Source organism: Bos indicus x Bos taurus, chromosome 6 (genome assembly GCF_003369695.1).
Source record: "Bos indicus x Bos taurus breed Angus x Brahman F1 hybrid chromosome 6, Bos_hybrid_MaternalHap_v2.0, whole genome shotgun sequence".
Lineage (NCBI taxonomy): Eukaryota > Metazoa > Chordata > Mammalia > Artiodactyla > Bovidae > Bos > Bos indicus x Bos taurus.
This window is the reverse complement of record NC_040081.1, coordinates 104744230-104769811: the sequence shown is the minus strand read 5'-3', so window position 1 is coordinate 104769811 and position 25582 is coordinate 104744230. Positions and strand designations below refer to the sequence as shown.

The following is a 25582-nucleotide window of genomic DNA, read 5'->3' as shown; positions in this document are numbered from 1 at the left end:
CACTCCATGTTGTATGTGCTTGCTTATTTGGCTCTTATGTCCACAATAGATCTTGAGCCCCTCAAAGGCAGGGACTGCAGAACTTGTCTCTAGAAGACAGGGTGGGAACCTGGGCCCCTAATAGGAGGAAGTAGAAAAGCGAAAAAGCATTAGTCGCTCAGATGCGTCCGACTCTGTGGGACCCCATGCACCTTAGCCCACAAGGCTCTTCTGTCCATAGTGCTCTCCAGGCAGGAACACTGGAGTGGGTTGCCATTTCCTTCTCCAGGGGATCTTCCCAACCCAGGGATCTCCTGCATTGGCAGGCAGGTTCTTTACTGTCTGAGCCATCAGGGAAGAATGTCCTAATAAAAGACACAAGAATGGGTTTGTCGGAAGTAGGTCCAATGGAAAAGTAAAAGGTGGACTCAGTGAATGAGATGGCCTGAAATGAGCCTAGAGATTAGCTAATATGGCAATCTTAAAACTATATTTTCTTGCAGATTACTTCTTTCAAATAGAGTCTTACGAGTTCCCCAAAACATAAAAGGAAATCTCTAGTCAAAGGCCCATATTGCCACACCTAGCCACCCTTCATGATTTTGCCTAAATTTTCCTTTTCTTTCTTTCTTCATACTGTTCATGGGATTCTCAAGGCAAGAATGCTGAAGTGGTTTTCCATTCCCTTTTCCAGTGGACCACATTTTATCACAACAAAATTATTAAGAAGAGGTGGCAAGAATACACAGAAAACCTATACAAAAATGATCTTCATGACCGAGATAACTATGATGGTGTGATCACTCACCTAGAGCCAGACATCCTGGAATGCGAAGTCAAGTGGGTCTTAGGAAGCATCACTATGAACAAAGCTAGTGGAGGTGATGGAATTCCAGTTGAGCTATTTCAAATCCTAAAAGATGATGCTGTGAAAGTGCTGCAGTCAATATGCCAGCAAATTTGGAAAACTCAGCAGTGGCCACAGGACTGGAAAAGGTCAATTTTCATTCCAATCCCAAAGAAAGGCAATGCCAAAGAATGCTCAAACTACCACACAATTACACTCATCTCACAGGCTAGCAAAGTAATGATCAAAATTCTCCAAGCCTGGCTTCAACATTACATGAACCGTAAACTTCCAGATGTTCAAGCTGGATTTAGAAAAGCTAGAGAAACTGAAGATCAAATTGCCAACATCCACTGGATCATTGAAAAAGCACAGGAGTTCCAGAAAAACATCTACTTCCACTTTATTGACTATGCCAAAGCCCTTGACTGTGTGGATCACAACAAACTATTTTAATAAAAATTTTAAGAAAATTCTGAAAGAAATGGGAATACCAGACCATCTGACCTGCCTCCTGAGAAATCTGTGTGCAGGTCAAGAAGCAACAGTTAGAACTGGACATGGAGCAACAGACTGGTTCCAAATCGGGAAAGGAGTACATCAAGGCTGTATATTGTAACCCTGCTTATTTATGTGCAGAGTACATCATGTGAAAGTCTGCACTGGATGAAGCACAAGCTGGAATCAAGATTGCCAGGAGAAATATTAATAACCTCAGATATGCAGATGACACCACCTTTATGGTAGAAAATGAAGAACCAAAGAACCTCTTGAGGAAAGTGAAAGAGGAGAGTGAAAAAGCTGGCTTACAACTCAACATTCAGAAAACTAAGATCATAGCATGCGGTCCCATTACATCATGGCAAATAGATGGGGAAACAATGGAAACAGTGACAGACTTTATTTTCTTGGGCTCCAAAATCACTGCAGATGGTGACTGCAGCCATAAAATTAAAAGATTCTTGCTTCTTGGAAGAGAAGCTATGATCAACCTAGACAGCACAGACATTAAAAAAGCACAGACATTACTTTGCCAACAGAAGTCCGTCTAGTCAAAGCTATAGTTTTTCCAGTAGTCATGTATGGATGTGAGAGTTGGACTATAAAGAAAGCTGAGCACCAAAGAATTGATGCTTTTGAACTGTGGTGTTGGAGAAGACTCTTGAGAGTCCCATGGACTACAAGGAGATCCAATCAGTCCATCCTAAAGGAGATCAGTCCTGGGTGTTCATTGGAAGGACTGATGCTGAGGCTGAAACTCCAGTACTTTGGCCACCTCATGTGAAGAGCTGACTCATTGGAAAAGACTCTGATGCTGGGAGGGATTGGGGGCAGGAGGAGAAGGGGACGATAGAGGATGAGATGGCTGGTGGCATCACCGACTTGACGGACGTGAGTTTGAGAAAGCTCTGGGAGTTGGTGATGGACAGGGAAGCCTGGCGTGCTGCAGTCCATGGGGTCACAAAGAGTCAGACAGGACTGAGTGACTGAACTGAACTGAACATTCTCTTTCTCAAAGCCTCATATCATGGTCATTGTCATGGCCTGGGCCTGTCAGGTTGATTGTGCTCAGGTAAATCAGTTGCTGTAACACGCAACCCCTAAATCTTGGTGGCTGAACACAATGAGAGTTAATTTCCCAGCCCTGTTGTCACCCAAGCAGGTGAGCAGGGGTGCTCTGCTCCCTGCAGACACCCTGGGGCCCAGGCTCATTCTACTGAGGGGCTCCTTCATCCCTGAGAGGTTCAGAGGCCTCTGCAGGGGGTCCTCTGTGACTGTCCAGCCTGCAGGAAAAGGAAGTGAGTGAGAAGGTCCAGGAACTCTTAACATCTCTTTACACATCTTTGGTGACAAATGGTCCTATGAACCCCTCTGCCCCCACCCCCAGATTCAAGGGACTGAGGCATGTGATGTGGCAGTGTAGGCAGGAATAGGAAGAGGGTAGATGCTGTGAGCTCGGGCAGGCTCTGCAGTCCCAGTGGATTCAGAGCAGCTTTTGGAAGCATCGCTTCACTTCAAAGCTTTTGGCTCTGATGAAACATCACAGAATGGCCCCAGGTGAGCCAAGAAGGAGGTATACAGACTGAAACACACTTAGCAGTCAGCCAATATTGATGTCACATCCTCACCTCCCCCCAGTTCAGTCTTTCCACATGGACCTGGGGGTATTGATGTGATCATCTTTGTGTTTTCCAGACTAAGAATAGGGATAGAGTCGTGGTTAAGAGGTGGGCTCTGGCGTCCTGCTGCCTAGATTTGAGTCCTGACCATAATGGGACCTTGGGAAAGGCCCGTGGCTGTACCTCAGGTTCATCTGCCCAGGAGACAAGTCAGAACACAGGACCTGTCTCAGAGGGTTGCCGAGTGGACGGGTTCGTGTGTTTCCAGTTTTTAGACTAGTGCATGGCATGTGGAGAATGTGATTTTTATTATTTTTAATATTTATTATATTTAATAAAATGTGATATTTACTATTTTTATTATTAATGTAATAAATGTGATATTTACTATTTTTATTATTGTATGATGCCTGGCCCATAGCAGAAACTCAGTTTAAAACACACACACTCATCTCAGCACCTGCTCTGTACTGGGCACTACCAGTCTGTGCCAACATACTCCATGAATCTTCAGCCCAATGAATGAGTCATGCAGGGAATTAGCTCAACAAGCCTCATCACCTGGCTTCTGCTCTCACATGTGCTTTGGGGCTACCTTTCATCTTGGTTTTGGCTGAATTCACACCCAAAGACAAGTGTTTAATTGCTAAAGGCGTTGCTTTGAAACCAACTTTCAGGGACTGTCAGAGATGTGTTTCCACTGAGGGCAACTCTGCCAGGCTTCTCCAGCCCTCTGCAGATGCATCCATTCTCCAGTTTCCCCAAATTGAAATAAGAAGCATCTGCAGAGACTCCCAAAGCAGCGCCTAGCAGTGAGAGATGTGAAAGCCGCCTCTTCCCCGACCAGGCTCCTGAGTGCTTGGAAAGGAAAAGAGAACATTTCCTCCCAAACAGCATCCTTTTAGTTTCTGTGTGTAAACTCAGGACGCTGGTCATTGCTGCAGGCGTGGGAAGACAAGGCTATTGAGAGCAGTCATCAGCAAGACTCTTCCCAGCGCAGCCGCTGGAATCTGTGCAGGACTGCGGTAGGGACCAAGTCACATCCAAGAATGACCTTCAATGCTGGAAGGTCTCCTGATTATCGTGCCAGAGGCCTGGGAAGTCCTGGGCACTCACTTCAGCTTCTCTGGAGGCTCTGGACTCTGTTGGTAGTCCTGGGAGCATCTTGTGAAAGTGAAAGAAAGGGAAGTCACTCAGTCGTGTCCAGCTCTTTGTGATCCCATGGACTATACAGTCCATGGAATCTCTAGGCCAGAATACTGAAGTGGGTAGCCTTTCCCTTCTCCAGGGGATCTTCCCAACCCAGGGACCGAACCCAGGTCCCCCACATTGCAGGCAGATTCTTTATCAGTTGAACCACAAGGAAAGCCCAAGAATACTGGAGTGGGTAGCCTAGCAGATCTTCCCTACCCAAGAATTGAACAGGAGTCTCCTGCATTGCAGGAAGATTCTTTACCAACTGAGGTATGAGGGAAGCCCAACTGCCTTCCTGCGGCCACTCCATCCCTCTGGATTAGTGCTAACCATGCTGTTTCTCGCTCTATACTTGGCTTCCTGAGGGGTGTCCTCCTTACACTCTTTGGGGCCCTGACATGGCAACTTAACAAGGACCCAATCAGGACTGATCTTTAAACCTGTAAATATCCTGGGCTTCCCTGGTGGCTCAGTGGTAAAGAATCCACCTGCCAATGCAGGAGACATGGGTTCAATCCCTAGTCCAGGAAGATCCCACATGCCACCGAGCAACTAAGCCCGCAAGCCACAACTATTGAGCCTGTGCTCTAGAGCCTGGGAGCCGCAACTACTGAGCCCATGTGTCACATCTACAGGAGCCCATGTGCCCAGGCTGCCCAACAACAGAAGCCATGGCAATGAGAAACTCAGGCACCGCAACTCGAGAGTAGCCCCCGTTCACCAGAACTAGAGAAAAGCCCACGCAGCAATGAAGACCCAGCACAGCCAAAAATAAACAATAATAAAGATGTCTCATATTTAACAAAAATGGTGTGATGATGGTTTTAAAATAAATAAATACATGTCCTGTTGGATTTAGCTGCTTCACTCTCATACCTTCATCATGCATGCAGTCACTGGTGGGTGGTTGTATGCAGGCTCTGAAGCCAGGCAGACTTGGCAAAAATCATTCTCCACCACTTACTAGCCATGTGGATAAATACCTTACTCTTGGCTCCCTCCTCTGTAAACGGGGGTGTCAACCGCCAGGGTTCTCGTGAGTATGAAATGGAATTACTTATGTGTTTTGGTAGAGTTTCAAGAGTTAGACACAACAGCAAGTTTGTCTGATTGAAGCTAAAAAAGAAGGCGTTGAAAAAAATAGTGAGCAGCTCCCAAGATGGCTGGGAGGGCTGGCAAGCCAGGCTCAGAATCTCTGCAGGGAGAAGATATATGTTCTTTTTCAGATTCTTTTCCATTATAGGTTATTACAAGATACTGAAAATAGTTCCCTGTGCTCTACAGCAGGTTCTTGTTGTTTATCTGTTTTATGTGTGGTGGTATGTATGTGTTAATTCCAAACTCCTAATTTATCTCTCCCCACCTCCAATATCCTCTTTGGTAAGTAAGAGGAATTTTCTAGAAATGGATTTGCTGGGTTCTAGGTTAGGATCTTCAACTTGACTAGGTAAAGCTAAACTGTTTTCCAAGGTGACTGTACAAATTAAATTCCCACCGTCAGTGTACCAGAGTACACGCAGCTAGTCACTACTGAACCCTTACCAGACCTGTTCATCTTTAATCTCCCTGGGGATTGGGTGATCTCCATACAGGTACTGGGTGCTGCTGCTTCAAGTTCTTGGGTGATTTCATGACAGCCCGAGACAATCAGTGTTATCACTCCCATCTTGCAGATGAAGAAACCCAGGTTTAGCTGGTTTAAATCATTAGCAAATCATCATGCTGGGATTCAAGCCCAGGTCTGTGTAACCAGACCCTATGCTTTTTCTGCCATTCTATAACACTGGCTGTTATTGGAGAGGTCTCTGGGCCTTTATGGGGTACCTATGGGGAACTATGAGCTTCTTGGAGATGGAACTCTCATGGGGAGCACAGTTCATGACCTCAGTCTTTAGTGTATGTCAGAATCACTCAGTCCCATCCCAAACCCACTGAATCAGAATCGACAGCAGTGTTGTGTGTTGGGGTGGGGCAGGGTCTAGTGAGCATGAAGTGGGCATCTTATTGTGGTTTATTTAAATAATTTTTAAAGTTTATTTTTGGCTGTGCTGAGTCTTCATTACCCAGCAGGCTTTTCTTTGGGTTGCGGTGAGCTAGAGCAACTCTTCATTGTGATGGGCTGGCATCTCACTGCAGTGGCTTCTCTTATTGCCCAGCACAAACTCTAGGGCACACAGGCTGTGGCATGTGGGCTCTACAGGCTCAATAGTTGTGGTGTGTAGGCTTAGTTGCTCCATGGCATGTGGCATCCTCCTGCACCAGGGATCAAACTGTGTCTCTTGAATTGGCAGGTGGATTCTTTACCACTGAGCCACCAGAGAAGCCCTCATTGTGAGTTTAATTTACATTTCTGTGTTAATAAACATGTGGAACATTATGTCATTAGCTTCCTGGTCAGCTGAATTTGTTTTGGAGTCTGTTCAAATCTTTGACTCATTTCTACTTGTGTTGTCTTATTGATTTGTTAGAACTCTTTATATATTGTGACTACAAATCCTTTGTATCTACATGGGTTGCAAATATGTTAGCTCAGTTGATGGTTTGTCTTTCCAATTTTCATGATGCCTTCTGAAGAGCAGAACACTCTTAAGTCTGATGAAATCCAAATGAGCATTTTGTTTTTCTTTTCTGGTTTTTTTCTGTGTGTGTCTTGAATCTTTACCCACCCCAAGGTGGCAAATATTTTCCCTTATTTAGGTATGAACATTTTAAACACATTTTCAAGGTGATTCTGTTGTGTGGTTCTCCTTGGTTCAGTCAGATGTGAATTTGATTCCCAGGTTTGCTACTCAGCTGAACAAGTCAGTTTGTCTCTCTGAGCCTCTGTTTCCCTACCTGCCAAAGGATTTGAAAATAAGGTCTGTCCACAAGGTTTGTTAGAAGGATTCAGTGAAACAGCTCAAACAGAGCTTAGCGAAATGCCTGGTATGAAACCAGTGTTCCATAAAAGTCATTTTGTTTATATACAATGGGCTTCGAGCAGCTGGGAGGAATAACATGGTTTGTTGTTTGTTTTCAGTACATCAAGGCCTTTTACAACGAGTCGTGGGAGAGAAGGCACGGACATCCCATAGACTCGGACACTCTGACCCTGCTCTGGTCTGTGACCGTGTCCATATTCGCCATCGGTGGACTCGTGGGGACGTTCCTGGTGAAGGTGATCGGAAAATTTCTTGGGAGGTCAGTGGGGGCCCCTCTGTATTGGCCATACTATGTCTGTATTAGAGTCAGGATTGCAGGAGGCAACAGAATTCCACTCAGTCCAGCTGGAGAGATTATAATGCCAGAAGGACACAAAGCAGAAATAGGGTAAAGAAAAGCCAAGGAAAATTGAATCCCTGGGTGAGGGGTTGACAGGCTGGCGCTGAGGCTGTGGAGGCATCAGGCTTTGTCAGGACCCTACTGTCCAAACAAGGAGGAGCTGGGAAGAAATATTCTGGCTGTTCTTTCTGCTGGCCCTCCAGCCTGCATTGGCGCCTCTCATTGGTCAAACCCAAGTGGAAGCCTGAAAACCCAGGCGTCTCATTGGTGCAGCTCAGGAGGACCAGCTTCAGGGCTCAGAGAGGTGAGGGGAGAGTGGAAAGGGACCTAGGTGTGGGAGCAATTGGACAAGAGTCAGCACAGTGTCTTAGAGACTGTTCCACAGAGATATCTACAGAGCTTTTTTTTTTTAAAAATCAGTTGCTTAAACAGTCTTCCATTGTATGACTGGATGATAATTTCCTTACTGGCTCCTGACTGAGAGACATTTGGGCCACGTCAAACTCTTCCCAATACAAAGGCAGCTGCCGTGAATATCAATTTCATGTTGAAATTCCCCAACATCAACCTCTCCAATCAGATCCACTCTACCCCTGTGTTTCAGTCTTTTATTTTCTACGTGAAGCCTTCTCTCGTGTAAGATTGCGTTATCCATAAATTCCCCCAAACATTTGCTCTGTGTCCTTGCTCATAGCAACTTCCTGGGGGATGCTGAGGTGTTTAGTGGAGAGAGTAGAGTCTTTAGAGCATTCACATGTGAACTTGAATCATGAGTCTTCTACTTCCTGGCTGTGTTGACATTTGACCCTCAGGTCTCTCATCTGTGGAATAGAGACAAGAGTCCTACCCTGCTGTAAGGGCTAGAGAAAATTAATGGGGGAGAATGGCCCATTAGCTCAATGAAGAGAAGCTATTATTATCTACCATATTATTTTCTCATCATCACCTTGACATAGTAGGGGGTCACCCAAACATAGTAAAGTGAAAGAAAGAAAGTGAAGTCACTCAGTTGTGTCTGACTCTCTGTGACCCCATGGACTGTAGCCCACCAGGCTCCTCCGTCCATGGAATTTTCCAGACAAGAGTACTGGAGTGGATTGTCATTTCCTTCTCCAGGGGATCTTCCTGACCCAGGGATCGAACCTAGGTCTCCCGAATTGCAGGCAGACGCTTTGCCGTCTGAGCCACCAGGGAAGCACCAAAAGAGCCAGATGGAATTCTCCAGGCCAGAATCCCTGAGTGGGTGGCCTTTCCTTCTCTAGGGGATCTTCCCAACCCAGGGATTGAACCTGTCACTCAGGACTCCCCGAGTCACTTTTTAAATGGCGGGAACACATATCAGACTGGCTTATGCCTTAGAGGGAATTGGTTGGCTCATGTGGCTGAAATATAATTCAGCTGAATCCAATAGCTCCTATGATGTCATAAGAAAATGCATCTGTGTTCTCTCCTCTCAGCTCTTGCTTGCTATGTTGGCTTCATGAACAGGTGGCCTCTGCCCACAGAGGGGCAAAGTGGCCTAAGCCCCTTAGACAGATATGGTTCCTACTGAACATCCCCACCACAAACTTCTTCCCACAGTCCTCATACAGGCCCCAGGCATGAATCTCACTTCCCTGAGAGAGCTTGCAAACTGTCAAGACTCTTCAAAAGGAGCCAATTCTACCCCATTAGAGACATTTGACAATGTGCAGAGATACTGCAGGTTGCAAAGCTGAGGGCTGTGACTGGTACCTCCTAGAAGCCAAAGTCTCAAACAGAAGGAGTCAGCAAACACAAAGCATGGAGCTTCTCCAGTACACGTGGTTTACGCATCATCAGTTGGTTTTAAGGACATAGTCCACTTGGTATTAAACGTGCATGAACTGGGAAGTGACAGTTAAAAGTCATAACAAACCTTTACTCTAGCTCCACCCACTGCCCACCACATATCTGTCAGAAGCAATGCTGGCCTCTGAGCTTACATAGGACTTCGTGTTTCCCTCTGTTATATCACTTGGCATTTGGGGTTACAAAGATTTAGTTTCATTTCTGTCTCCCCTGAAAGGCGAGCTCCTCAGTGTAAGATCCGTGTCTGTATAGGAGCCCCGGCATGTGGCACAGGAGCTCCAACACAGTAGGCAAGCCATAAACTTTTGTTGGGTTTATGAAAGGATGGAGGGAAAGTGCTCAATGCTTGAACTTTTTCTACCGTAACTCCCCCAAATGCCCATCCTTCTGTTGCTTGCATGCTTTTTATTTGCCCATACATTTATTTTGCAAATATTTATGGAGAGCTTGCTATGTGCCAAGCACTTGGTGGTGCACAAAACTGACAAAGTCCCTGGGGTAACAGCTCTCCAGGCAGAGGGAACAGGAAGTGCAAAGGTCCGGGGGAAGAACGGGCTTGGTTCCTTTGAAGATAAGACAGGAGGTCATTATGGCTGGAGCTGAGTCCAGGAGTAGAAAATGAAGCAGGAGGGGTCACTGGGTTCAGAAGCGGAAGACACTGTGGGGAAGGGTTGGGACTCCAGCTTTGACTCAGAGTAAGATGGGATATTACTGGAGTATTTGTGATCTGACTCACATTTTGAAAGGCTTGCTCTTATCAGTGGATTCAGGGAGGCTGGTTAGGAACATCCTGCCACAAGCCAGGTGAAGTGATTCGTTTTGCACCAGGTTTGTCATGAGACATGGTGAGAAACAGTGAGAATTGTTTGCATTCTGGAAATAGTTTGGGAATAGAGAAAACAAGCCCTGCTCATGGACTATGTGGGACTAAGAGAGAAATAAAAATAATGCTAACATTTTTGTCTTGAAGAATCGCAAGGAGCAAGGACTGCATTGCTTTTTTTAAATTAATTTTATATTGGAGCATAGCTGATCAACAATGTTGTGTTAATCTCAGGTGTACAGCAAAGTGATTCAGTTACACACGTATCTATTCTTTTTCAAGTTCTTTTCCTATTTAGGGTATTACAGAATATTGAGCAGTTGCTTTTTGAGGTAGGAAAACCCTTGATAAAAACAAGATTTGGCGGGGGAAAGGAAGAATGGAAACTCAGTTCTAGGTATACTACGTGTGAATTGTCTGTTAGCCTTCCAGTGGAGATGTCAAGTGCACAATGAGATTTGTGAGTCTAGCACTCGGAAGTGCCCAGAACTCAGATGTAAATCTAGATGTCCTCAGTACAAAGGTGGCACTTGAAGCCAGGAGATAAGGTTACATAGGAGGTACATAAGATCATGGCATCCAGTCCCATCACTTCACAGCAAATAGATGGGGAAGAAAATGGAAACTGTGCCAGACTTCGTTTTCTTGGGCTTCAAAATCACTGTGGATGGTGACTGCAGTCATGAAATTAAAAGACACTTGCTCCTTGGAAGAAAAACTATGACAAACCTAGACAGTATATTAAAAAGCAGAGGCATCACTTTGCCGACAAAGGTCTCTCTAGTCAAAGCTAGACAGTAGTCATGTATGGATGTGAGAGCTGGACCGTAAAGAAGGCTGAGCACCGAAAAATGGATGCTTTTGAACTGTGGTGTTGGAGAAGACTCTTAAGAGTCCCTTGGACAGCAAGGAGATCAAACCAGTCAATCCTAAAGGAAATCAACACTGAATATTCTTTGGAAGGACTGATGCTGAAGCTGAAACTCCAGTACTTTGGCCACCTGATGAGAAGAGCTGACTCATTGGAAAAGACCCTGACATTGGGAAAGATTGAAGGCAAGAGGAGAAGCAGGTGGCAGAGGATGAGATGATTAGATAGCATCATGGACTCAATGGACATGAGTTTGAGCCAACTCCAGGAGACAGTGAAGGACAGGGAAGCATGATGTGTTGCAGTCCATGGGGTCACAAAGAGTGGGACCCAAAGAGTTGTGACCCACTCGCAAAGAGTGGGACCCTAAGAGTTGTGACCCACTCGCAAAGAGTGGGACCCAAAGAGTTGTGACCCACTCGCAAAGAGTGGGACCCTAAGAGTTGTGATCCACTCGCAAAGAGTGGGACACAACTGAGCCACTGAAGAACAACAACAAAGTAGAGACCAAAGGAATAGGTTCAAGAGCTGAGCCTGGAGCCCTCCAATATTCAGAGGGTTGGGAAGATGTTAAGGATCACCCAACAAGGTAGGAGCAGTCTTACCATTGAATGAGATCTACAACGTGAGGGAGAGGAGATGGTGATCAACCAGGTCCAACACGGCCAAGGAATGAAGACCAGCCTGAGCCCTGGCTGGTGAATTGAGCAACACAGAGGTGGCTGGTTGTCTTGGCAAGAGCCATGTCAAGGGTACAAAGGAGTAGACAATCATGGGAGTGGGTTTAAGAGAGAAAGAAACAAGAAGAAATGGAGACAATGAGTGCAGACCACTTTTTAAAATTTATTTATTTTTTTATTGAAGGATCTTTTTGAGGAGTTTTACCATATAAAGGGGAGCAGAGACAATGGTGTGGTGGATAGAGGAAGAGGTAGAATCAGGAGCATTTTTTGTGTTTTGTTTTGAGATGGGAGCTGCAGCAGCACATTAATGAGATGTTCCAGCAAGGAGGGGAAAATGATAGTCAGGAGCAAGGGGTGAAAGTTGCTGAAGCTATAACCTTGAGCAGGTCCTAGAGCGGGTGGGGAACTAGTAGGTCATTGGAGGGATTGGTTTCAGGTAAGAGTGGAGACTGTTCATCCGTAGAAACAGGAAGGAAGGCAGAGCTTATGGGCACAGATGCTGGTAGGTTAAATCACATGGAAGGAACATGTGGACCGTCTCTTCAGATTGATTCTGCTTTCTTGGTAGATTATAAAGCAAGGTCACCAGCTGAGGAACAGGACAAGGGGATTAAAAGAGAGAGAAGATGCTTGAAATAGTCCCCCAGGAGACCAGGAGACTAATCAAAACAGGAAAATCTAGAATAGTTGGTAGGGGCTTAAAGACTACTTGAGTTGGTTGGTCATGAATTTCAAGTGAGACCAGGCAACATAATTCAATGTATTTTTTTTTCCAGCCAAGATGAACTTTGTATACATGTGCAAGATAGACTGAGATCTAACTAGGATTGGAGTTATCTCAGAAACACAGAATGAAGGAGAAGAGTGAGTGGATCAAGGAGTGGAGGGTATATGAATGTTTAAAATGATGGACTCTGGAATTCAAGCTGGATAAGCAGGAAGAGATGGACATGGTAGAAGCTAGATCCCATCTTGGCTTATAGGCTGGTCAGCTAAAGAATTGCTGGAAGGGTAAGTGGTAGGAGCCAGGATCTCCACAATTTCCCCCATTTCACTAGGGCTTAATGAAAAGGACTTTCCAAATCCAAACTGAAATCATACTCCCTGTATCTCCTGATCATAGTCCTGTGTATCAAGGTGAAACAGTGGAAGGCAGCTCTCACACTTTCCCTGAACCCTCTCTTATCTGGGCTGAATGTCCCCAGTCCCTTTGACCATTTCTCAAGGACATGGCCTCCAAACTCCTCTTTACCCCTTTCTGTCAAGAGCTGATGATTTGGGCTGCTCTGGGAAGATTCTACATCACTGGAGAAGCTCAAAGTACGGAACCAGTTGTACGCAGTTGGGGGTCCCAGAGGGCACTGGGGTTCTGCTCTCAGAAACAGCATGGTGCTGGTCCCTCTTGTTCTGTTGCATGTTCATCCCTGTGAAAAATATGGTAACAACAATAATTAAAATCCCCGTCTCTGAACCCTAGTGAGTCAGCATTGTGAATTATCTGCAAATAAGGTTTCTCTCCTCGCTGGGACATTGTCATGCTGGGGGTTATTTTGGGAAGGAGTTCATTAATATGATAAACTCGCTTAGAGGGTGTGCAGCCCAATTTGTAAATGTTTCAAGTCAGACTTGAATGTGATTTTAACATCCCCTGCGTAGCACAAAATGCACCATTCTATCCAATGCAAGAGCTCAGACCCAAGCCCTGGGAGGCATCCATGGCTCCTCTCCCTCTCTCCACTTCTATCCAACTCATCCATATTTTAGGTTCTGAATACCAGTTTCCAATGTCTGTGGCCAGGGTGGGGGTATTCCCTACATCATCAAAACATTCTCCATACACCAGCTGTCTGTTCTATAATTCAACTCCGTTCTGACACTATCTACCCAGGGATGGTATCAGATTACAATATCGAGGGCTCAGTCCCACCAAACTGCCCCTCTCCCAGTTCAGACACCAGTCCCAGGCCCAGGTTGTCACCTGAGCTTCTGACCATCTGGCTTTGGACTGGAGGGTCCAAAGACCCCCTGCCTTGGCTTTCAAGTTAAGGGTTTAGTCTCGCAAGACTTCCCCTCCCCTCTTCCAACTCCAGATGCTAACAGCGAGTCATGGTTGTCAACTATGCTTCTAACTCAGGCTCCAGCCCCTCTCCTCTCTCTGTAGGTCGGGATGGGATTGAAAGTTTCAATCTTCTAATCACATGGTTGACTCCACCAACAACCATCCCCCCATCCTTATTTCCTTTCCAAAATCACCGGCTATAAATCAGAGCTTCCAAGGATGCCCCTCTTAGGGTTTTATTAATTGCTAGAGCAGCTCACAGAACCTACAGGAACATTTTCCTTAGTAGATCCCTATTTATTATGGAAGGATATAACTGGGACCAGCCAATGGAAAAGACACCTGGGACAAAGGATGGGGAATGGGTGGAGCTTCCGTGCTCTCTGAATGCACCACTCTTCCCAAATCTATTCACGGTCATCAACCTGGAAGCTGCCCAAACCTTGTCCTTTTGGGGTTTATGGAAGCTTCATTACATAGGCATAGTTGTTTAAGTCATTGGCCATGGATGTTTGAATTCAATCTCCAGCCCCTCTCTCTCTGGAGGTCAGGATGGGATTGTAAGTTACAACATTCTAGTCACATGATTGGCTCCACTGGCAACCAACCCACCCTATCCTTAGTTCTTTTCCAAAAGTCACCTCACTGACATCAGCTCACTTGTGGGCTTGTTATGAATAACACAACATTGATTCATTGTTCTGGCTCTGAATCGATTTTAGTAAATGAGGTCTAGTGACGAAATATTATAACAAAAGATGCCCCCATGGTTCTTATCACTTGGGAAATTCCAAGGGTATTGAGCACTGTGAGCTGGAAACCAGGATGAAGACTGCATATTTTTGTTACTATAAATCACAATATCACTATCAACAAATTCCATCAATTCTGCCTGCAAAACACACCAAGATCCAGCCATGGCTCACTCCCTCCACCATCCTGATCCAAATCCCTGTGAGCACTTGCCTGATCTATGCAATATTCCCTGTTGGCCTCCCTGACCCCACACTTACCCCTGCATCCCATGGTCAAAATAGAAGATGGAATGGTCTTATTAAAATCAGGCCATGCCTCTCCTCTCCTTTGAAACTTCAAAGGCTACGCTTCTTACTCAAATAGAAACCCAAGTTGTCATGGTGGCCTGCGGATCCCTTACAAGCTCCCCTTACAAGCTCCAGTCCCCTCCCCTTTCACCTTCTACTACTTGCTCTCTGGGTCTCCTCTGATTCCAGCAACACTGGCCTCACTCTTGTTGCTGCAACAGTCTACATCTGGCTCTTCTCTGCCATGATTGCTGTTCCCCAGGGTCCATACAGCTCGTCTTCTCGCTCTTCAAATCACCCACTTTCTTCAGTCTGTGCTCAGGTGTTAGCTTCTTGGCAAGGCCCTCTCTGGCCACTCTGTGTAAAATTGCACCCCCTCCCCCGCTCTCATGTTCTCTACAACATTTCTCACCAGCTGATATGCTCCACATGTTTTAATTTTACTTGTTTATTAAGAGAAGCATAAAAGCAGGGACTTGGCCACATTCATGGCTGTGTGCCAAAACAGAATGATGCTCAGCACCCAGTCCAGCTTCAAACATGTGCTGAGTGAATACATGTCAGCTGAATGAAAAAAAAAACTGTTGAAAGAATGAGTGAATGAGAGTATAAGTGGTAGCCACTATTGCAAACAGCTTAGTATTCTGGATTCTGGAATGCCAAATATCCCACTGAATAGCTTGTGACCTTGAAGAAAGAAAGAAAGTGAAAGTTGCTCAGTCATGTCCAACTCTGCGAATCCATGGACTATACAGTCCATGGAATTCTCCAGGCCAGAATACTAGAGTGGGTTGCTGTTCCCTTCTCCAGAGGATCTTCCCAACCCAGCAATCAAACCCAGGTCTCCCACATTGCAGGCAGATTTTTTTACCAGCTGAGCTACCAGGGAAGCCCAAGAATACTGGAGTGGGTAGCATTTCCCTTCTCCAGAGGATCTTCCCCACCCAGGAATCAAACAGGGGTCTCCTGCATTGTAGGTGGATTCTTTACCAACTGAGCTATCAGGGAAGCCCTGTGTGACCTTGCCCAAATCTTAGTTTCTAGATCTGTTTCTTCATGTGGGAAATACAGTAGCAAATCACCTAACTTACAGGGTCTTCAATGAGTGTAAAGGACTTAGTGCCTGGCACATCATAAGGACTCTCTGAATGTTAGCTATCATCATGGTTTGTTTGTTTATTTTACTTTATTGAGTCTCTGAATACGTTCCAGGTGACATCCTAGGCACTTTGCATAAATCTTTCTCACAGAATCCTTACAAGATAGACGTTATTATATTCATTTTACAGGGGAGTAAGTCAAGTCAAGACTGAGAGAGTAAGAAATCTTTCCAAAGTTGTTCAATTAGTATGAGCTGTCCAAGCAGGAACATTACTGGAGGTGGGTTCAGGAGAATAGCAGCTCTGCAGCCCACAGATGTGGGAGCTAAAGTGAGATTCATGGCAGATCAGAGCTGTGCCATGTAGGGCAAGCGGGGTCCACGTGACCTGACTCCTAGATTCATTCCTTCATTTATGCAGCAAATATATATGGGTCACCTGCCTGTGTCAGGAACTAGTGTACTTGCTGGGGATCCAGTGACAAGACAAAGTCTCTGCCCCCTAGTGCTTACATTCTAGTACAGGAAGATGGACAGCTAGCATAAAACAAGTAACAGGAGGATAATTTCCTGTAATACTGGGGCTGTGGAGAGGCTAGAACAGGGTGAGAGGATGGGCTGTGCAACTGGGGAAAGCAGTCATATCAAAGGGTGTCAGGAGATTGCATTTGAGTTGAGGCTTTAGTGAGATGCTTCCGTCATAGCTCAGTTGGCAAAGAATCCACCTGCAATGCGGGAGACCTGGGTTCGATTCCTGAGATGGGAAGATCCCCTGGAGAAGGGAAAGGCTACCCACTCCAGTATTCTGGCCTGGAGAATTCCATGGACTATACAGTCCATGGGGTTGCAAAGAGTCGGACCAGACTGAGCAACCTTCACTTTCACTTTCTTTTAATGAGATGGAATGACCCCATTGGATCAGAGACCACTTCTGAAGATTTTAGCCCCCTGAGGGGGCTCCCTTCCAAGCCCCTAAGGTATCAGCAGCACAGGATAGCACACCCACTTCAGAGGTTCCCCCTTTCGACATCTCCACGCCCTGCTACTTGCTTAACCAATTCCCAATGTTAAATTGGTTAACTAATTTAACCAATTAAATTGGTTAAACTAACTACAGTGATTTTCATTTTCCTATCTGACCTCTGACTCATGGATTTTTTTTTTAATTTTCCACTTTAATTTTTTAGTTACATACGATTAGCTATTTCCGTCTTCCCAGGTGGCACTAGTGGTAAAGAACCTGCCTACCAATGTAAGAGACATAAATGATGCGGGTTTGATCCCTGGATTGGGAAGATCCCCTGGAGAAGGGCATGGCAACATACTCCAGTATTGTTGCTTCGAGAATCCCGTGGACAGAGGAGTCTGGTGGGCTACAATAGGGTCGCAAAGAGTTGGACATGACTGAAGTGACTGAGCATGTACACATGCGTTAGCTATTTCATATTATTAAAGATTGGCTTTATCAGCAAAATATTCAACATGTATTAACAAGTTTGAAGAAGTCACATATCTGTATAATTTTAGCTATGGTGCTATTGCCTAGAGGGATAGTGAAGATGCCAGAAAAAACACAAAGGTTGCAAAAAATTAAATCTACTTAACACTTTAAAAACATACATCTGCAAAGTAACAGGTTATGAATAAAAACAATGTAAGTCTAGTTAAAAGGTAAGGTCTACCTTGTCCTATTTATTGAAATATATTTTTTTATTAAAAAAATTTTTTTATTATTTTTTTTTTACTTTACAGTATTGTATTGGTTTTGCCATACATCAACATGCATCTGCCACAGGTGTACACCTGTTCCCCATCCTGAACCCCCTCCCACCTCCCTCCCCATACCATCCCTCTGGGTCATCCCAGTGCACCAGCCCCAAGCTTCCTGTATCCTGCATCGAACCTGGACTGGCGATTCATTTCTTATATGACATTATACATGTTTTAATGCCATTCTCCCAAATCATCCCCCCCTCCCACTCCCACAGAGTCCAAAAGACTGTTTTATACATCTGCGTCTCTTTTGCTGTCTCGCATACAGGGTTGTTGTTACCATCTTTCTAAATTCCATATATATGCGTTAGTATACTGTATTGGTGTTTTTCTTTCTGACTTACTTCACTCTGTATAATAGGCTCCAGTTTCATCCACCTCATTAGAACTGATTCAAATGTATTCTTTTTAATGGCTGAGTAATACTCCATTGTGTATATGTACCACAGCTTTATTATCCATTCATCTGCTGATGGACATCTAGGTTGCTTCCATGTCCTGGCTATTATAAACAGTGCTGCGATGAACATTGGGGTACATGTGTCTCTTTCAATTCTGGTTTCCTTGGTGTGTATGGCCAGCAGTGGGATTGCTGGGTCGTATGGCAGTTCTATTTCCAGTTTTTTAAGGAATCTCCACACTGTTCTCCATAGTGGCTGTACTAGTTTGACTTATGGATTATAAGACACATTTTTGACTTTGTAATATTAAATAAAGGTCTTAGAACCAATGGACTAAAACTACACCAGGGAAATCCACAGAGGGTCAGGCTGGTGATGCTTTCAGAGGTGATGTAATCAACCCCAGTGATGAGCCCAGAGGAAGGAAATGCTTTGCTCATGGTCACACGGCCAAAAGTGGTGGTGGGTCCATTGAGGAGTCTGGACCTTGCTCCTGGAATGGACAGGCCAATGGCAACCTCATCAGACCTTTTCTTTTTCTTCCAGGAAAAACACTTTGCTGGTCAACAATGGGTTTGGGATTTTTGCTGCGTTGCTGATGGCCTGTTCTCTCCCAGCTGGAGCCTTGGAAATGCTCATCGTGGGACGTTTCATCATGGGTGTGGATGGAGGTGAGATTGCATAGTGTCAGAGGAGGAGGCAGTAACACATTCCTTGGTGGGGTGGTGTGTGTGTATCAAAATGTGATGGGTATTTTGTGGTTGTCACATGACTGGGTCCCTGCTGATACTGAATTGGCAGAAACCGAGGATGCAAGAGGGCTTCCCAGGTGGTGCTAGTGATAAAGAACCCAGCTGCCAATGCAGGAGATGCAGGAGACCTGGGTTCGATCCCTGGGTCAGGAAGATTCCCTGGAGGAGAACATGCCAACCCACTCCAGTATTCTTGCATGGAGAAGCCCACGGGCAGAGGAGCCTGGCGGGCTGCAGTCCATATGGTCGCAAAGAGTTGGACACGACTAAAGCAACTTAGCACACACGCATGCATGAGGATGCAAGAATCCAGCATGGAATGGGGCAGCCCCATGGGATGGACCACCTACCCACGATGCTCCTCTAATAGAGAAGTGTTGACTGGAATGATCCCAAACCGATACCAAAGACAGGGATGGTTTTCTGCACATCGTATGTTCTGTTTGTCATCTTCACCATAAAATTCACATCCCAAGAGGTCTGTGGGTTTTTATGTCAGGGAGTTTTTATGAGGGTTGTTTCCTGTCTGGGCCTCTGACTCATTCATTCTTTCTTTTATGCCCCAAGCGTTTTCAGAGCACATGCTGTGCCTGGTGTTCTACGCTGCGGACACAGTGGTGAACAGGAAACCCCAGTCCCTACCCCCAGAGCTTACATTCTGGTGGGGGGAAAGATATGTAACTAGATATATAAGGCAGATAGTGACAAGCCCTAGGAAGAAAATGAAGCAGAGCAGGAAGATAGCAAAGGCTATTTTAAATAGGATTCAGGGAAGGCTACTCAGAGAAGGAAATAAATGAGCAGAGACCGGATAAACCAAGGGGAAGGGACAAATGAATATTGGGAGAACTGTGTTCCTGGCGGAGGAGAGGGCAGTGGCTCTGAAGCAGAAATGTGCTTGGCAAGTTCAAGGGAGAGGCAGGAGGCCAGTGTGGTGGAGCTTGGTTAGTCAGGAGGAGTGCAGATAGATGGATATAGGGTTGGCCAAAAAGTTTGTTTGGATTTTCCATACCACCTTATGGGAAAATCCAGATGAACTTTTTGGCCAACCCAATAGATAGAAAGGTAGACAGATAAATAAACAGGGATTCCCTAGGGGCTCAGACTGTAAACAATCTGCCTGCAATACAGGAGACCCGAGTTTGATCCCTGGGTCGAGAAGATCCCGTGGAGAAGGGAATGGTGACCCACTCCTGTATTCTTGCCTGGAAAATCCCATGGACAGAGGAACTTGGTGGGCTACAGTCCATGGAGTCACAAAAAAGTCAGACACAACTGAGGGACTGATACTTTCACTTTTCACAGATTGGTGAACTGCCAGATGCAGCTGGAACCCAGTATGAACTCGTTAAGGGCTAATTCCCTTCCTCATCCTCTTCTTATAAGCTGAGGGCAGCAGGCGTTATGAGTGACGTGAATGATAAAGCAGGAAAGTGAGGAGCCTGGTAGGAGGTCAGGGAGGAAGAGACTTCACTTACCTTCATTGCTCTGCTGGCGGGAAATAATTCAGGACTGTACAATAATCCAAAGTCTCAGTCTTCTGTCTTGGCATTCAAGTAGAAGGGAGAAACCCATAGAAAGAATGTTAACTGGAGAGAATCCTGGCTAGTGTTCATGCAGAATTTTCTAACTGACTAATAGGTTCATGGACACCTTCACCTTTGATGTGCTGCTACTAACGCTGAGAGGCTGTTATTTTTTTTCCAACAGCCCTGGTTTATTCACCATGATGGACCAAATGCTGGGCATAAAACAAGCTTCAATAACTTTGAAAAGATTGAAATCGTATATAACTCCATTCTCTGCTGCTGCTGCTCTTAAGTCGCTTCAGTCGTGTCCAACTCTGTGAGACCCCAGAGACAACAGCCCACCAGGCTCCCCCGTCCCTGGGATTCTCCAGGCAAGAACACTGGAGTGGGTTGCCATTCTCTGACCACAATGCAATTAAATAAGAAATCACAAACAATATTTAGGAAACTCCCCCTCTAAATTTGGAAAATAATAAAAGCACACCTCTAAATATGACATGAGTCAAAGAGGAAGTTATGAGGGAAACTTAAAATACTTTTAATGGAATGATCATGAAAATACAGCATATCACACTTTGTTGGATGCAGTAGAGGTAAGGATATTAATGTTTATATTAGAAAAGAACAGGATTTGGTAAACTAACATCCCTTGTGATAAATTTGGATGGTAGACTGTTTTTTTAATGATAAGCTTATTTATTTATTTATTTTGGGTTGTGCTGGGTCTTTGTTGCTGCATGCAGGCTCTCTCTAGTTTTGGAGAGCAGGGACTGCTCTGTTGCGGTGCAGGGCTTCAATAATTTCAGTAGTTTTGGTGCACAGGCTTTAGATTTTCTCCACATGTGAAATCTTCCCAGACCAGGGATCAAACCCACGTCCCCTACGTTGGTAGGCTGATTCTTATCCACTGTACCACCAGGGAAGTCCCTGTAGACTGTACTTAATGGCCTGTGAGCCAGAGGGTATTATGCTAAATGAAGTAAGTCAGACAGAGAAAGACAAATACTGTATGTGTTCACTGATTGGAATCTAACAAACAGAAGAAATGAACAAATGTACCTGTGCATGCAAGCTAAGTCACTTCAGTCGTATCCAACTGAACAAACATAACAAAACAGAAATAGATTCACAGATACAGAGAAAAATGGATGGCTGTCAGAGGGGAGGAGGCGGGGGAACTGGGCAAAATGGGTGAGGCAGATTAAGAGGTACAAAATTCCAGTTATAAAATAAAAAGTCATGGGATGGACTGTACATCATAGAGGGTACAGTCAGCGCTATTATAACAACTTTGTATGATGACAGATCGTAAACTGACTTAGCCGTGATCATTTTGTAATGTATAAACATGTTGAATTACTATCATGTTTGTGCACCTGAGACTAATACAATATTGTAAGTCAACTGTAGTTAATGAAAGGCTATTTTGTTGTAATTTTGCACGTGAGGACCCTGAGGCTCAGAGATGTGAGACAGCAAAGTGATCAAGGGTGAAGGCTGTGAATTAAGATGGCCTGGATTCTGAATTAACGAGGTTAATTTCATCACCTTGTCTGTATCAGTTAGGTTTTTCTGCAATAAAAGAAAAAAAAAAAAAGCAGAACCATAATGGTTTAAGGCAATAGGCATTTTGCTGAACCTACAGTTTGAGGGTCCTTGGGGCTGCTCTGATCTGGCGGCCCTGCTGGGCTCTCCCCCATGGCTGAGGTTGGCTGCGGGCTGGTCCACGGCTGGATGATTTTGGATGTCCTCATGCACTTGTTTGGTGGACGGCAGGTGGGCTGGTCCTGGGATCCCAAGGGCTGGCTCGTCTCTGCTCCATGTGGTCTCTCATCCCTAAATAGTGTGGCGAAGCCTCTTCCAGGGAGATTTTTGGGATTCCAGTGGGCAGCAAGAGAGGCAAGTCCTGTCTTTGAGCACTTGTCAAGTCTGCTTGGACACGCTTGCTAGAGTCCCACTGGCTGAGGTGAGTGCTATGGCCAGGTGCAGAGTCAGGGTGAGAAACGTCCAACCACCCAAGGATGTGGACACAGGGAGCATGGATGGCAGCAGTCTGCTTTCCTGTCTTAGCCTCTTTGTTTCATATGTGAAAGGACAAAGTACCCCTAAACTTTCCTTGCTAGGGGATGTAAAATTTAATGGTGTGCCGTGCGTGCACAGTGAGTACATTCCAGGCCCTGTTACTTCCTCACACCAGTAATAGTATCATTGCCATTATTGTTGCTGTTATCATTTTTATTCTGTTAACAAGATAGTCATGTACGGATGTGAGAGTTGGACCATAGAGAAGGCTGAGTGCTGAAGAATTGAGGCTTTTGAACTGTGGTGCTGGAGAAGACTCTTGAGAGTCCCTTGGACTACAAGAAGATCCAACCAGTCCATCCTAAAGGAGATCAGTCAGTCCTGGGTGTTCATTCATTGGAAGGACTGATGTTGAAGCTGAAACTCCAGTACTTTGGCCACCTGATAGGAAGAGCCAACTCATTGGAAAAGACCCTGAGGCTGGGAAAGATTGAAGGCAGAAGAAGGGGGTGACAGAGGATGGGATGCTTGGATGGCATCACCGACTCAACGGACATGAGTTACAGCAAATTCTGGGGGGCAGTGAAGGATAGCAAAGCCTGGCAAGTTGCAGTCCATGGGGTCGCAGAGTCAGACAGGACTGAATGAATGAACAATAAGATGCAGATTCAAGATTTGGACAGATGGTCTGGTTTTGAAGTCTCTGCCTGCTCAGGAGGAAGGGTGGTGAGATGGGAGCATCTGAAAGTCCTTTCCTGATGGAGTCCTCTGAAGCCTGTCTTCCTGGAAGTTTTGTATTTTATCCACTTGGCTTCTTTCCTGCTACTTTGCCTGTCTAGCTAGTCTGGGGGAGCTGACACTTACTCATTACACATAACTGGATGGTCTCTGAATTTCCTTAATTAAAAATAAGATGGATTTGAAGAGAGATGCCATTTTTTATAAACCCACATATTCAAGAAAAACATCTTTTGGACTTCTTGTCCTGTAAACTTTTCCAAAAGCAGTAGAAAAATGTAAAATCAAGAAGTGGGTGGGGGGAGACACACTCTTTCTGACTCCTGGAACATGGCCTGTTGCTGCTGAGCCAAGATGTAGAAGCTGCATGTCATTTATTCTCACCAGACCCTCTCAAAGCAGAGACTGGAATATGAGGGCACTTAAGGTGAGGCAATGGGTCAGAAAGAAACGAAAATTGCTGGTCATGAGATGAGTTGCTGTCTTGCTCAAAATAAATAATTTAAAGCCAAATGAGAAGCCCAGAGGATTTTCAGGAGGTTGTGCTGCTCTAACTGGGTTCTCAGAGGCAATATTTGGAACCATCGCAGAAAATGTCGGACACCTGCCTAAAGTGTCCTATTTCCAGAAGGCTTGGAGCAAAAATAAACACACTATTTTGACATTGCAACAAACACGGTGCAGCATGGATTGGAGGCTGAATCCATGCAGATTGTAAAGTCAAGATCAGGGTGCAAACGTGTTTGTAGAAGATTGTGGTGGACAGGCTCCTTCCACTGCCTTCCCAGGGCTGCCCACACTCCCAGAGGTGCAAGCCCACATCTGCTACATTAAGAACTTTCCAGGGGACTTTCCTGGTGGTCCAGGGGCTAAGGCTCCGAACTAGCAATGCAAGGAGCCCAGGTTCAATCCCTGGTCGGGGAACTAGATCCACAAGTCGCAACTAAGAGTTTGCACGCCACAGCTAAAGATCCTGTGTGTTTGCCACTAGGACCTGGCACAGCAGACAAAATAAATATTATTTTTTTTAATCTAAGTATAAGTGGACCTGCGTGGTTCAAGCCTGTGTTGTTCAAGGGTCCACTGTAAATACTGAACAAGATAACTTTCATAAAGTACTAGGTGCCACAAGGAACATAAGACTGGACATAACAGTGATGGGGAGGGGTTGATTTCCAGAGGTGAAGGCCTCATGAGGAGCTGTGGCAATCTCCTGTGGCTGCAGTCACCAAACTGGGGGGCTTAAAAGAAGAGTTCTAGGGGTCAGGAGTCCAAAATCAAGGTATCTGCAGAATTGGTCCCTTCCAGAGGCTCTGATGGGGGAGTCTATTTCACGTTCTCTCCTGGCTTCTGGTGTTGCATTCCCTGGCTTGTGGACCCATCACTCCAGTCTCTGCTCCATCTTCAAGTGCCCGTCTTCTCTTTGTGTCTCCAAGTGTCTTACCACCTGGTAAGGACACCAGTCACTGGGTCGAGGGCCCACCCTAATCCAGTGTGACCTCACCTTAACCTGGCTACATCTGCAAAGGACCCCCTTGGGTCTCATTAGGTCCCATTAACAGGAGGAAGTGAAGCTGAGCTGAGATGGGATGGATAGGAGAGCATCCACCCATGGAGCTGTGAGGACAGAGCACTTGGGAGAAACAGCAGCGAAGCCTGGTGTCCCACGATCAGAATGAACCTGGAGAGCCCTGAAACCTTATGGTTGGAACACCTGGGGGCAAGGGGCAGGAAATATGGTAGGCAACGCGGTCAGAGGTTGAGAGGGTCCACTCAGGTGTGAGAGGTGCTTGGTGCCCGCATCATGGGCCCCGGTTAATCAGCCATCCTTGTTTGTCTAAAACTCAGAATCTTCCCAGGATGCAGAACTTTCAGTGCTAAAGCCAAGATGTTGTCGTTGTTATTTAGTTGCTAACTTGTGCTAGACTCTTCTGTGATCCTATGGACTGTAGCCCACCAGGCTCCTCTGTCCATGGGATTCCCCAGGCAAGAATACTGGAGCAGGTGGCCATTTCCTCCTCCAAGGGACCTTCCTGACCCAGGGATAGAACCTGTGTTTCATGCCTTGGCAGGCGTATTCTTTACGACTGAGCCACCAGGGAAGCCCTAAAGCCAGGTTGGTCCCTTGCAAGTTGGGATGAGCTGGTCATCGTACAGCAGCTACCTCCTCACCTGTTGAGCCATCAGCATCTCAGTTTTCCATATCACTTCACAACGGACAAGTCAGAAGGGTCTCCATTAATTGACATCATCCGTGTGCCTGGCCCTCCGCTGAGCATCCCCTGGCCACCAGGGATTCAGTCTGCACAGGTGCCCTGTGAAGGAGGCAGGCTTACTCTCCTTCACCACGACCCGTGCCCCCTCTTTTCCACTAGCCTGGTCATTTCCTTATTAGCTTTTTGTGTTAGTGTCATTAAGTCATGTCTGACTCTTTGCAATCCCGTGGACAGTAGCCTGTCAGGTTCCTCTGTTCATAGGATTCTCCAGGCAAGAATACTTAAGTGGGTAGCCATCCGCTTCTCCGGGTTGATCTTCCTGATCCAGGGATTGAATCCAGG

At 45.6% G+C, this 25582-nt stretch overlaps 1 protein-coding gene across 3 annotated transcripts in view; it reads left to right on the top strand.

Annotated features, from left to right (window-relative positions):
• The window catches only part of SLC2A9 (solute carrier family 2 member 9), a 227341-nt gene that overhangs the window by 26663 nt on the left and 175096 nt on the right, over window positions 1-25582 (top strand). For all 3 annotated transcript variants that reach the window (XM_027545036.1, XM_027545035.1, XM_027545037.1), the window contains 2 exons: window positions 7160-7320; window positions 18530-18654. In XM_027545036.1, the coding sequence (XP_027400837.1) occupies window positions 7160-7320; window positions 18530-18654 (286 nt within the window). The remainder of the gene's footprint in view (window positions 1-7159; window positions 7321-18529; window positions 18655-25582) is intronic.